This window comes from Stegodyphus dumicola, chromosome 3, assembly GCF_044657685.1.
Source record: "Stegodyphus dumicola isolate Sdum_Otavi_A_Nest chromosome 3, ASM4465768v1".
Lineage (NCBI taxonomy): Eukaryota > Metazoa > Arthropoda > Arachnida > Araneae > Eresidae > Stegodyphus > Stegodyphus dumicola.
The window spans coordinates 264,211,181-264,226,168 of NC_140770.1; the positions used below are offsets into that span (position 1 = coordinate 264,211,181).

The 14,988-nt window shown below is 33.9% G+C and overlaps 1 protein-coding gene across 1 annotated transcript in view; it reads right to left on the reverse strand.

Moving 5' to 3' along the window:
* Positions 1–2,303: 2,303 nt before the first annotated feature.
* The window catches only part of LOC118185022 (neprilysin-2-like), an 80,838-nt gene continuing 68,153 nt past the window's right edge, over positions 2,304–14,988 (reverse strand). Inside the window, exons 18-20 of the mRNA XM_035354800.2 lie at positions 8,018–8,113; positions 5,913–5,989; positions 2,304–2,554 (exon numbers count right to left, since the gene is read on the reverse strand). Coding sequence (XP_035210691.2) covers positions 2,455–2,554; positions 5,913–5,989; positions 8,018–8,113 — 273 coding nt within the window. The 3' untranslated portion in view covers positions 2,304–2,454. The remainder of the gene's footprint in view (positions 2,555–5,912; positions 5,990–8,017; positions 8,114–14,988) is intronic.

The following is a 14,988-nucleotide window of genomic DNA, read 5'->3' on the forward strand; positions in this document are numbered from 1 at the left end:
TTAAACGTTCCAATTCTAATAAAAGTTCTTGTTCTTTTCTTTGACGTGTCTCCAGATCGTTGCTTTCACGTTGTTTTTGTTGTCTAGTTTCGATTAAAGTTTCCAGAAGATTCCTGGTAAAAGCCTCATAATAAGTGTCAGAATTGACAATAAGATCTTTAAGATCTATTACTCGCATAGTGTCGTTTACAGTGAAACCCAGTTCTGCAGCGAGAGTTTTTAAATCCTCTTTTCGTGCTTTGGCAAGGTAAGCCATAATTATATGAGAGGTTAGGGGGGAGGGAAAAGATGAAGTTGAATTTGTTGTTATTTCGATTTTATTCACAATACAGTATTTTAGAATTAATAATTATACCTTTAAGTAAAATGTATATACCTCTATTAAACAGCACGTATGAATGTAAACAATGTTACTCGTACATTTATATACCACTATTAAACAGTATTTATAAATGTAAACAATAATACTCACAAAGTTTATTATTTCGGAGTCGTAAAAATATCATAAAATGCCCTCATAAATTCAACTTGTATCAAGAAAATAACATATAATAAATTGCTCAAAAATTGTTTACTACTTAGCAAAACATACAAAAACATAGATAAATGTCTTACCATAAGCTTTTATATTTAAGCTGAATTCTTCGAAATCTTAATCTTAACAAAATATTAAGCTGATTAAGCAACACACACTTAGTAACTCTTTTACATTATTTAAATAGTCATTCGATTTTATTCATAATTATTTTCTTTCGCTTCAAGAAATATTTTCAAGACATGCATTCATTAAAGGAAAACAATCGTATTTTCTTAAAGTATTATACTATAATCATTTTCTCAAAATGTTTGTCGAAAGATAAATCAACAAGGACAATATTTTATGTAGAATAAAACATTTAATAAGGAACAACAGCACTCAAAGGAAATAAAAATAATAAAAGATTTGACGTAAATACATCATAAATCATCGCTAGTCTAAACATTTCCGCGGGGAAAACATCTGCTGCTGTATGTCAGAAGCGAAACTAATAAATTCTAATGAACAACGTCCATGAATATATTCAAACTTTAACATCAAAACATGTATTCAGTGAAATAATATTATTCACAAATTAATTTACTATGCGCATTAACATTTTAAAATAACAAATTACAATTCAAGAAATAACGTTTGGTTAACAGAAAGCCGTTTGCTTTCGTTTAATACTCTTATGTAGTATCAATAAATGAGATTTCAGTAAAGAATTTACATTTGCTTTAAGAAGCAGCTTATAATAAATAATCAGTTTAAAAGAACTTTAAACTCATATTAAACGATAATGTAAACGAAACTTATCTTTTCCGTTGAAATTGTCCAGTTGATGATTCGATGTGCTAGCAGCACGGTATGACAATTTTAATTCCAGAATTGGTTTCCAGAATATTTGACCAGTAGTCCACACCTGAAAAGAAACTGAGCCGATCTCCAGCAACTAAAAGTTAAATTCGGGAGTAAGAGCTTGTTAAAGCCAAACAGAAATTCTAAACATTTTGTTGCGCCATTTTGGATTCAAATTCAGTTGGGCGCCAATGTGATGTAGCCGTTCCTCAATACACACTAATGCCAGCTAGCTTTAAAAGGATTTATTAACAGAGCACACAGGAACGGTTATAAACAAAAGAAATATATATAAAAATGAAACATAAACGAAATGGAACATCAAACATTGAGAATAACATAACATAGTAAGCTATCATCATGGCGGCTGGAGGTCGACTGACGTTTTTTTCATATCGCCACGAGATGGCGTTTAAATAAAATAGTTCGGTTACAGTTCATGACATGAATAAAATAGTTCAATTACACTTAAATAGGTCTGTTACATCATTCATTTTCTGTGTTCTGATTATCATATCCACTAACGGAGGTGCGCATTTATAAGAATATCGAATGTAATGGGTACATTCGTCAGAAGTTCGAACGTGTACAGCTCCATACTTATAATCATATGATCGAACAGGGGATACGGGATACCGAAAACTTGAGTATTAGCTGCTATACTTCAATACACCACTAATAATACCACCTCAGAATCTGCTTTACTACTGACAGCATTGAAGCGACCCTAGAAGTTGCCCCATATTATTCTTTTGAGATAACAGTTTTTTTCCTTTGTGTGTAGGCTTGTTTTTAAAATATTTTAACGTTTACGAATGCTTTTGGTAGGAAATAATATGCAATTAAACTTTGACTAAAAGCAATACTATTATCGTATTCTAATCATTAAATTCGTATTTAGAAATGGAAGAAAATTGGTACAAAAGAGATTTAAACAATTCTTTTATTTCTAAAAAAGAAAGAAGAAAAATGAGTGATAATAATAAATCTGTTCTCCAAAACAGTTTACATCTAGTACGCACGCACAAATAAAACATTATGTTAGTAAAATGTTTCCTGAGGTTTCGATTTGTATGTTACCAAACTGTGCACTTGCTTTCTGGATTCATTGGGGAACCTGAAGAACAGTGAAAGTCTTCCGAAAACTCTGGTAGATTAGACAGTGGCCCATTCACTCTGAAAAATAAGACGTCTCTTAAGTAGTTTTATGTAGAGCAAGAGTGATAAATAACTATAGGTTAAACGTGAAATAGAGTTTAGGCATTTAGCCCTTGCATATCTTAATTAAATAAACTAATCATTCATTTAATACAGTTCCTTTCAGACATCTTATTCCATTTTAGGATTAATTTATGAAATTTAATTAAATTAAATTTTCTAAATTAAGAGAATTTTAAATGTAGGTACCTTGAGAGGAACAAGGGACTCGCTACCTGTCCTCCAAGATCAGAGGGAGAGACCGTATGGGAGCAAAGGTTTGATAGTCTGGGCAGGGAATTATGTTGGATGGACGCACAGATCTTCATGATACAGACCTGTTGTCAGATTTTAATATGTGTGATTGCTGCAAGGTATAGAAAGGATCTCAGAGCTCTTTCTGTTAGTTTTCTCGGGGGTATAGTCGGCCTTCACTTAATTTTTATAGACTGTAATGCTAGTTCAAATATAGCTAATTTGGTGGATGGTTTTTCTGAAAAGTGAAAATATTAAATGGATGGATCAAGCAGCCAAATCTTCAGAAATGGATACCCACAGAACATGCATAGAACGCCCTTGAGAAGACAAATGCAACTCGCCTTCCTTCCCGCAAAACATTCTACGATCTGAAAATTGGTTTGTTGCTGAAGTGTTATTGACTGCAACAGTTGCTCATAAACAGCATCATTTTCAGTATGAAGATGATTGTAGATAATTTCAGTATGAAGATGATTGTAGATAATTTCAGTATGAAGATGATTGTAGATGATTTCAGTATGAAGATGATTGTAGATGAAGATATTGCAGATGATTTTTCTGGAAAGTGAAAATATTAAATGGATGGATCGAGCAGCCAGATCTTTAGAAATGGATGCCCACAGAATATGCATAGAACGCCCTTGGGAAGGTAAATGCAACTCGCTTTTCTTCCCTCAAAACATTCTACGACCTGAAAATTGGTTTTTTGCTGAATGGTTACTGACTGCAACAGTTGCTCATAAACAGCATCATTTTCAGTATGAAGTCACGCTATGAGAAATGTTTGGGACCATATCTCTCTATCGTCCATCTTCTAATAAAATGTTTTTTACAGCATGATTTTTGAATATGTAGAAGGTCTGAAATCAGGAGCTCTGAACAAAATAGAAAATAATTTCATTGTAAGTCAGATGTGTCCGTTTGAAAAAAAAAAAAAGGATTTGTTCTATATGTCTGGGGTTATTTCTTATTAGACATGCTGTGGGACTTGGTAAAGGTATAATTAGTAACCAAGCTGTTTGCAAAAGCTTATTATGGGAGAAGAGTGATAAGAAACTTATGTTTCTTTTTTGGGGGCTTTTCAAAAATCGTAGTTTCATAACTGTTTTTTGCCCTCACAGTTCTAATTTGCCTTCGAGAATGCGAAAGATGACATCAGACATAAGTGCGCCAAATGTCAGTTGATTAGTAAAAGTGATAAATAGCAAAATGCGCCCAAAAAGAGGAAGGGAAAAGGACAGGACCAAACGAAGGACAGAGGAGGAAAAGGACTAAAATTTTTGCAACTAGCTGACCGAAGGATCGGCTTCCTTGAATGATAGTCAATAATAATCAATTGAACAACTCTTCCAAACTGTTATTTAATGGTGATGGAAAGTGTAATACCGTTCTTTGTTATCATTAAGTATTAATCTACAAGAGTTGTTCTAAGTTTTATTTACGAGCTAATGTTTATTTGGGCTAAGTTTTATTTATGAGATCGAGGCAGATTAACTGTGTATTTTCTTTCTCCTTACAGTATACAGTGTAAAATGTAACTGACCTTTGTGGTGTAATTGGAAATATGTCTGACTAACAATCGAGTTGTCAAGGCTTCCAATCCCAGCGAGGGTATATATTATTTCTCATGTTTCCTGCTCCATTAAAGCGAATGAATCTACAAACTGACCATAGCTTGGCTAATTCGATGATGATCAGTGTCATTATTTACTGTGTGTTCAAGACGTTTCAAGATTGTTATTTAGTGTGTGATGGAGTGAAAGGAAAGTGAGAATGCCAATTAGCTTGAGATTTTAAATTTCTTTCTTACGACTGTGAAATATGTGAAAATTCCTGTCTATTGATATTTAAGAAGATTCTGTTTCCTGAATGTTTTTTGTTAATTTTCGGTTTTGATAGTCCAGAATTTCTCGATGCAAACGTGTGCCCTTGACATGCGGCTCCTTACTGTAAAGACTTGTACCGACCAGCTTACGAAAGTATAAAATACGTTGTATGAAGAATTAGCGAACATGTCGGACAGTGTGAGGAGCTCATCTACTATTCTTCAAATCTGTTTTGGGAAAGTGTGTGTGTTTGTGTGTGTGATTATGGCAAAGCCTCGAGGGCTATCCTGTTTTGGGAAAGAAATGTGAACGTCACTCAGGCATATCCGCTGATGATAGTTCATGCAGGTATACCTTATTCCTCATAGAACGTACTTAATGAATTATTTAGTAATTCTAACAGGGTCAAAATTTTCCTATGCCTGTTACGTATTTATACAGTAAATTCACTCTTCATTGGTATGCTGTTATTTCATAATTTAGACCTTTCTAAGATATTTAATTTATACTGAATTTTGCCGTAGTTATCAATTTTAGGCAAATATTACGAGTTTTAATTTGAAGTGATGGAAAAAAATGACTTCTCACTTGTGTACTGTGATTTGTTATTTAATATTTCCCTAAGGTATTTAAATTATACTAAATACTCGCATGATTAGCAGTTTTATGTCAATATAACGAGTTTTAATCTGAAATGTTTACGAAATTAATGAATAACCTAGTGGAAATATTAAAAATTATATTTTTTAAATTATACATTATCTTGTGACAGGGAGGGACATTTTGGGAATCTAAGATAGTGTTTTATCAAATGGAGTCTTGAGTTGCAGTGATTTTGGTTCTACTCTAAAGATCTAGATTACTCCTAAATTTCAATTTATGCACTTGAACGCTTTTCCCTCACAAGAAGAACGACCACAGATTTTTATTAAAATAAGTTACTGTTCTTCATATCAGCATATCCTCAAACTCTCTGCACTACACTTGAGATAATATTAAACCATTGAAATATGGAGAAGATTTTTGCGTTCATCAAAACAAGAGACTCTATTAATTAGCGATAGAAATTAAAGTAAGAAATAGAAGTAAGTTTGATTCTGGTCTTATCTGAAACTAAACATTTCAAATGGTAATGCAGATTTTGAACATGTTCACATAAAAATTGCTGTATATTCTGATAAAAAACGTTTTAACATATGTATATCATCATAAGAAGTTTAACTTACTTTAATAATTATTCATAATTCACTTACCTAAATTTTGATGGACTATGTGAATCAGAAATAATGTCCAACGATAGAACTTCTGGTCTTACTTTCGCACACTCTACCTGTAATATTTTACTGGAGTTAACATTTTTCCTTGTGGTCACGCCATTTCTTACATAGACCACAACACTAAGCAAATATAATGTATTTAAATGATTTCATCATTTACGTTAGAAATCAGATACAGACTTATAAGAATTGAAAGCTCAAAATTGAATGCATTTCTTCTCATTTGTTAAACTCTCCCATCAAAGTACCTGCAGTATCTTACAGAAGTGATGGGGCATTTTCGGTTCTTGAAAATAATGTGAAAAAGTTTAAATGTTATTTGAGGTTTTGTTTCAGGGTGCAACTAAAATTATAAAATTTGATTTTCTTTGAAGTAAGCTTTTACTTCACATTTCTTTCACGATAAATATTTCCCCAAAAGGAGAGATACATCTCAGTATGAGACTCTTCAAACTGCAAATAAAATCATCTGCAATGAATGCAATATGTGCATTTAAGATGTTATTTTGAATTGAAATACTGCAGGCAATATCCGAAACCCTATTTTCTTTATTTGTTAGAATTTATTATATTTTAATATTTGATTATCATGGTTTCTTATTGAAAGTACATGTGATTTGAAAATTTTTCACCGTTTTCAAAACTGCAAAGAAAGAATGTGAAATTTATTACGTTAATTATCCGCTTTAATGTTTTATTTATGTTTATGAGATTATGAGATATCACTCAATACAATATTATGCAAAGGACGAAAGTATATTAGTGTAAGCTAATTAAAGTAAAGAAGACTGGGGTTTACTAAACATGAAACACAGCATTATTAATCATGTAGAATATTCGTTAAGTCTGTTAAAATATTAGTCTATAAAAATAAAAAAATATGGTATGTTAGGTATTACTGCCAAATAATAAGTTATACTCCAATGGAAGAACAGAAAACAGAATTTACACAATTTGTGTTTTTTTTGTCATGCTTGACATATGTTAAAAATGCAGAACTGCTTGTTTGTCTACTTCTGGAGAAATACATAAGAAGAAGAATATAGGAAATCTTATAGAAAGTAAAGTACGTAAAAGTTAGTGTTACAACACTTTTATGACACATGGAAAAAGTTAAACAAATGTGCGGTCACCCCTGATCAAATGTATGTTTTTACAAAGATTTGCCGTGTTGTGTATAAGACTGTTCTAGGAGTCTCTGCTGTAACAAAGTTTGTTCACAATGAATAGCGCCTTATAGCTCTTAAAGAGTACTAAGGGGGCTGCAATGATGCACATCAACATTCTTGTACACCCGCAAATATTCTGTTAGATTTAAATGCGGAGAATAGGCGCGCCACTCTATCCACTGAATTGCTTTTCTGAAACCTCGGTCGCTGTTTCAAGACAAGCATTGTGTGAAACGAGTTTCAAAACATTTTATGCCCCGGTTAATAGGTTAAGAGAGTAGAGTACGGGCTGGATAGCTGCATTTGAAAATGCAATTAAGAGTAATAAGACTATAAGTTTGAGTTTAGTAGTCAAAAATCTTCTGCGCGTATCATGACGTAAGAATTGATCTCGAATTAAAATTAAATTTTAGGAAATTTTATAGTCTGTAATTTATATTTCAGAGCTGATGTTTGAAGCAACTAATATTTATCATTAGAAAAAATTTTAATCCTAAGAGACAAAGAATTTTTAAAATGTTTATATTTAATTTGGATCCCACACAGTGAATTTTTCGCGTACATTTTATGCACTATGAAGTAAATATATATATATGTAAAATATAAAAGAATACGATGGCTCTGCTTTTCGCTAACACGCAACCTTTAATTAACTTTCTGCAATTTAGAATCTTTTCCCTAGACCAGTACCTTCTAGAATTTGCTAGTCTATTACGTAACCGCTACTATAAATAACATAAATAACGAATGCGCGTCATTTTGCGTCAGTAGAATTCCTATCTCTGTTCAAAATTAATTTAATTCTAATTTTTCAAATTTCTTTCCTGATTATGACTTTTAATACCTGATCTAGACTTAAACGCTATGCCGAAATATCACATATATACGACGGTATCAAATGTATGGACATACATTAGCCGCACTGATCCAGAACAACTGATTTTGAGTATACTTCAGTCCTGGTAGCTTTGTCTCCCTTCCATGGTCCCTTACCCATGTTTGATATGCCTGTAAAAAGTAAAAATGTTTACAAAAATTATTATGTTTCTAACACAAAAATTGAAAAAATAATTTTGATACAGCAGTTGCTGAAGTTGAAGAAAAAGGATATCGAAACATAAATTATTAGAAAAATAAAAAGGAAATTATCTACAATGTTTTCTGAAGTTAAGTGAACTTTCAGAAAGTTTTTGTTGATTTTAGTTGTTTAAATTTTCAGTTATGTAGCATTTAACTGCATCTGAAATCTGGGATTAGACTAAAGTGTATTAATGAATTCGCTAGACGTAAAAGAAACACTTCAGTTGCTTGGTGGTCACAAATGTTCATCCAAAACCTTTTAGTTCGGGCGCCACTTGTAGCATCATTAGTTTTTTTTTATGTTAGACACGTGAAAAAATGCGTATTGCCCTTGCTGGGACTCGAGTTCTGGACCTCCCGAATATGCGTAACGAAAGCACGCGGAAAAGAGATAAATATCTTATAATATGTAAAGGAAAATTCTGACTTTAATTTGCAATAGTCCCTTAATCCTTATATTAGTTTTTTGGTATTTCCACTTTCTATGGTAAAAATAATAACTGCTTACATAAGAATTCTTTCTAAGCTGATTTTTTTAAAATTAACCTATTTCATATGAATTTTACATAATGCTAATGATGCAAACACTTTCATAAATTTTAGCGAATAAGATTTAAAACCGGAACTGAATCGTTTTGTCAAAAGCCAATAGAAATATTGTGAAGTGAAATTCAAATTATTCTAAACGCAATTTCCATTTCAGACACGTCGCATTTTTGATGCTGCTTCCTGTTAATGCTTCCCTGCTTAGCTCTCTTGTTTATAAAATCTATTGCCACACAATTCGTTACTATAAGAAATATAAATTGTTTTATAAAGAGTAAATAATTATTTTAATATAATTTTATGAATATTTAAAGCCAGATTTTTAGGTCTTGTACTGACCATAACAATTTTATAAAAGGATTACAAGAGGAGGATTGTAAATGTTAAATAATGATACTACTCCAGGATTTTCAAGAAACTACCAGCTCCTCATAATTATTTCTTGCAAACATGTTAGATTACAAAATTAGGACGGTTTTAATAATGTTTTATTTTAAGATGAATATTTAATTAAATGATAAAGATTTTATGATAAAGGAACTTTTTAAACCTTTAAGTTGGATTTAGTTTTATACATTGAATAATGTTAATTTTTATAACACTTTTTATGCATAAATTTCTATCATTAGTACGTAAAATGTCAGGACTACTGTTCTTTCTAATAGAATGGAATGGAATATTCTGTTATGGCAAAGCACAAGAGGGCTATCTGCCTAAAGGGAGGGATGCCTTTCGTGGAGGACTTTCTAAGGGAAACTGGCTCGTATACACGTTACACATGGGGAAAACCACGAAAACGCCCATGCAGCCAGCCCGTTCGCGGGATTCGAACCTCAGACCGAACTACCAGTGTTCAGCATCTTTACCGCTCGGCCGCTGGTGGGCCATTCTGTCTAATAGCATTTGGGAACATCACTGGAGTCCTGAGTAGGAACAGGGACTTTACTCAAAACTATGTTCGTGTGAGTGTAGATGATACTGTTACGTTTTTTTTCTGACACCAGTTGTTACGTTACTTTCTTCCTTCACGTTCGTACGGGGTTTGTGTGGATTTGGAGTGAATAACGACGACGCTTGATGAAGTATCGAAACACACTTTATTTAGCCAATATTAATCAGAACAGCTCCAAAGTCACGTTTTGCAGTCGTCGAAGATTTACTATAAACACGCTGGAACAATCAGCGAAGCAGCCTTCACACTATAAGGCTATAACGGTGGAGACAGCTTCACTCCACAAAGCACCAGAGTGCAGCTCCCGACTCTGCTCGGTCGTTCTTGGAACTCCACGTACTCTCGAGACTCTCTACGCTACAACTTGCACTGGGCGACACACAGAACACAGCTCCCGACTCTTCGGTTCAGTCGTTCCCGAGCTTAACACACTCTCTCGACGATTCACTAACCGCAATACACTAAGAGACTCTTCGATGCACTCGACGACCCACTCGGCACTCGCTGATTGTCTATCAACTCGATGGATGGACTCTCACTAACACGACACTAACTCTCCGCGCACCAGCAGGGTTTATATAGCTTTTGGCTTGTGTTCGAAAAATTCTGGGCTAAACCAGTAAGAATTCGTTCCAGAAGGTTCTTCACCCGTCCATGACATATCGCCAATTTTGTCGCCAAAACCGGCGATTTCTCGCCAAATGTGGCAACCCTGCCTTTCCTTGCCATTTTATGGCAACCCTAAAACTGCTTTGCGAGGAAGCCATCTTACTGCGCCTGCACATTTCGTAACAATACGAAAAAAATTGGAAGGGTTAAACTACCCTGTATTTCTCCCAGCGTGCAGCCCGACTTCGGGATACAAAACCAGCACTTAAGTCTCAAACTTAAAAAATAAGAAAAGCTAACTAAATTAAATAAGAACTAAACTCAGATACTTCACAAAAACTAGTAACGCGAAGATGGGCCCTTTAAATTGTACGTACGTAGTGAGCAGAATGAGTCAAGTATCAAGGAGAACTAAGCTCTGGCCTTAAAGGCAGACAGGAACTGACTAAAAAACCCGCGCTTGGTAAGGCAGTGAGAAGTTTCTCTCTAACTCTCTATTTTTGGGTAAGAGCCATGTCTTAAATATTTAAGACATGGCTCTTACCCAAAAATAGACAGTTAAATAAAGAGAATAAATGCGAACAGATTTTGTTATGCAAATTGTGCTTCTGGCCGGTAATGGAAAATAAGAGAGACTAGAAAAGTTTTAAAATAAAACAAACGTTAGTAAAACTTAAAATCCTCACAAAAAGAGTTGAAGAACCAAATGACGGAATATAGTGAAACTTAAAGCTACGGCCTTGATAAAAATCTTTTCTCTTTTACATTTTGGCGTCTTTAAAAATTGTATACCTTGTATAGAAATGCTTATTTTTCATTTCCTTACGTTTTAACGTTTTTGCTCTAAAAAAAAAAGGCTTTCTTTTGCAAAGTCCTTATTTGTTTGCTGGCGATATATAAGAAAATAATATGTAAAATCAAATTCTAACTAAAACCTAAGTTGAGTGGTTGTTTTGCTAAAAAGATATTTTAAATGGTGAGTACTCCGTCAGGTCCCTTAAATTTCGTTTCCGCTTTTTGTATTAGAATAGTACCTACTTTTAATAAATCACTCTAAACTGCTACATCTCTACATTGATCCATGCTATATTATTATCGAATACTAATGAAGCAGGCACTTAAATAAACGCTTTAGCTAATAAGATTTAAATTTGGGACCAAAATGTTTTATTAACAGCCAATAGGAAAATAAGTGAAAGTCAAATCACTCTGAACCCTACCTTCATCTTGGACATGTCACATTCCTGCTATCTTGTTAAGATGTCTCTTACCTCTCTCGTTCATCACTCGTATTCGCATAAGATGTAGAATAAACAAAATGTGATCAATACGGGAGAGAAGAATGCGCTCATTGTGGCACATATAATTCATATTTAAGATGGTGCTTCTCAAGAATAAAAACAAAATTTTTAAATTGGTCGATACGACTGAGACTTCTTTGCTTAAATTATTACACACATAAACATATATGTGTAATTAATTAATTAAATTATAAGTAATATCTTTTGAATTTTAATAGTGCACACACACACATATATATATACTAGAAAGCTCGGCGGTCATACGAAATGACCGCTGTTCTAAATATTATAAATTGTAATTAAAATGATTTGTGCAAAGGTGTCTGCTAATTTAAACTGAATTACCCAGGGCAGGCGGCGAGGACGCTCCTTTGCTTACTGCCCCACGGGGTTTCCCCCTTCTACTTGCTTAATTGCTTAAAGTAGAGTGCAATGAAGGAAACCACTGGCTGCACATTTCTTAAGAGCCACCGCTAACTCAATCAATAAAGGTGATTTAAATAATGAAATATTAATTCATGTGTCAAAGATCTCTTTGTACACAACGTTTCTTGTGTAGATCTTTCCATCATTTTTAAGCTCGACTTCCAGAGGACCATCCATTATTTGAATTTTACTTCCGTTCTTTCACGAACTCTTAAACAGGCAACAAAAGTTGACCGTGTTCAAATGCAGGTTCAGGTAAAAATATGCCACCATGCTTAAGCGTTAGGTTCTGAGACTTATGGATGGTCATAGCAAAGGCAAGTTTTACAGGAAATTGTCTACGTCTCAATTGAAACGGCAACCCTGTGCCGTAGCAACTTCAGCCCATTGGCTAGTACAGTTACGAAAGCAACCAATAAACTATCGGTGACAAACAGACACTTAAGCCACACATATATATATGGGGTGAAGTAACATCATCTCCTCCGAAATGGCTGGCTCCCGGGCTTACAGAAGCACAGCATTGGATTCCGCAGGTCCGTCGCACGCCATTTTGACCATTCGCGTCTTCCTTGCACTTTAATTAGCCGAGATATTAATTAAAAACTAATTTTCCCCTACGTTTTCCCTACATTCACCACTTTCTTTCTTGGGTTTTCCCTATTAGAGGGATTTGGCTGCGTGCCAAATTATTTTTTCTCGACTATCTACGGAACGGCGCCGAATTGAAATTCGAGACGCGTATCCTCGGATTCCAAAAAATTCTCCGAATCCATCGATACCGTTCTCATCTTCGTACGACTTTAACCGGCCGAGATATTAATTAAAAACAGCGGAAACGCTAATTTCCGCGCTCATTTTCCGAATTGCAACAATAAACTATCGGCGACACACACTTTAGCCGCTTATATAAAGAAGATGGGGTGAAGTAACATTATTTTCTCCGAAACGACTGGCTCTTGGGCTTAGCGAAGCACAGCGTTGGATTCCGAAGGTCCGTGGCACGCCATTTTGATCATTCGCGTCTACGTGGGACTTTAATTAGCCGAGATATTAATTAAAAACTAATTTTCCCCTACGTTTTCCCAACATTTTTCACTTTCTTTCCTGGGTTTTCCCTAGTAGAGAGATTTGGCTACGTGCCAAAATCTTTTTTCTCGAATATCTACGGAACGGCGCCAAGTTGAAATTCGAGACGCATATCCTCGGATTCCAAAAAATTATCCGAATCCGGCGATACCGTTCTCATCTTCGTAGGACTTTAACTGGCCCAGATATTAATTAAAAACTGCAGAAACGTTAATTTCCGCAATCATTTTTCCGAGTGGCAACAATAAACAATCGGCGGCAAACACTTAAGCCGCTTATATGTATAAATAAATGTTAGTAATATGTAATTTTGTATATGTGTTATGCAAATTGTTGCTCAGATTCTTTATTGTATATTGTTCTTCTTTCCTCCTGATTGCATTTTGTTTTTACTAGTGGCACTAAGGCGTCGCACTTCGTATTTTGTTTCTCTTGTGTGTACATGTATTCTTCTGTGAAATAGTTGTTAAAAAATAGTTAATTATGTATGGATTAGTAATTAGGTACTTAAGGAAAAAAATATGTATTTATTTAATTATTTAGCACATTCAGTTATATTTCTCATAATTCGAAACTTTTATCATGTTATTCGATGAGGGGTAGGGCTATGCGCCCAGGCACCCTGGTGGTTAAACACCGCAGTTCAATGTATAAATGACCGTTTATTAGGAATTCTCGTGTACAGTAAAAATTAATATTATAACAACTTGTAAAAAAATGTACATGACTGTGATAAATGGGATTGTAATATTTAACAAAAATAAGTGGCAACAGTAGGACAGATTTCTAAAGTGTATGGAATTAAAAAAATGGAGTTTAATAGAGTTGGATGAAGTGGATGAAATGTCCCATTAATGTAACGAAAATTCTCCCCATATATCTGTGTTAACGTGATAATAATATACATTTAAAATATAACCCTTTAAAATGTCCCTTGCTTCACAAACGGAGAATACGAAAAGAAAGCGAAAAGAAACTATAACACAACGCAAGCGACGATTAGAGAAAGAAAAACATAAGCTGCAAGAAAAGCTTCCTGCGAAAACTCTTCGCAGCAAGTCAAGCATATGTCGACTGAGTCGTGTGAAATAATTAGATGGAATATTTGTTCGAGACTCACTGGAAAGGTTCCTTGCAATAATTAAGCATTACAAGAGATGGACAGAATGAGAAGTTATAGATCACCATCAGCTTCATAAATTAGAAACAAAAAAAAAAAAAAAAAAAAAAAAAAAAAAAAAAATAATAATAATAATAATAATAATAATAAAAGGCGACTAAAATAATGTTAATAAAAGGCGACTAAAATAAATTTTTTTGTTTTCCTAAATCGAATTGACTTTAAATTTTTTTATATTACTCATTAAGCCTAATTTTTTTTGTTGTTTTGTTAGTTTTTCTACTTTAGATTTGCCCACCAGCGGCCGAGCGGTAAAGACGCTGAACACTGGTAGTTCGATCCGAGGTTCGAATCCCGCGAACGGGCAGGCTGCATGGGCGCTTTCGTGGTTTTCCCCATGTGTAACGTGTATACGAGCCAGTTTCCCTTAGAAAGTCCTCCACGAAGGCATCTCTCCTCTTAGGCAGATAGCCCTCGAGGCTTTGCCATAATCACACACACACACTACTTTAGATTTAGTTTTTGATAATTTTCCATTTTGAATCTAAATTGGAATTTAATTTTTGGAAATTTAGGTTGTCTTTTTATTTAGATTTTGCTTTCTATTATTATTATTTATTTCAAATTCCACATATTCAGTGCTTAGGTAATTTTGTCGTTTCTGTAAATTTAATTTTTTTCAGTTAATTGCCTTTAGCTTAAAAACTTGTACCAACTTGATATTCCCAGTTAATACTTTTAAATTTAGTATGATTTTGTT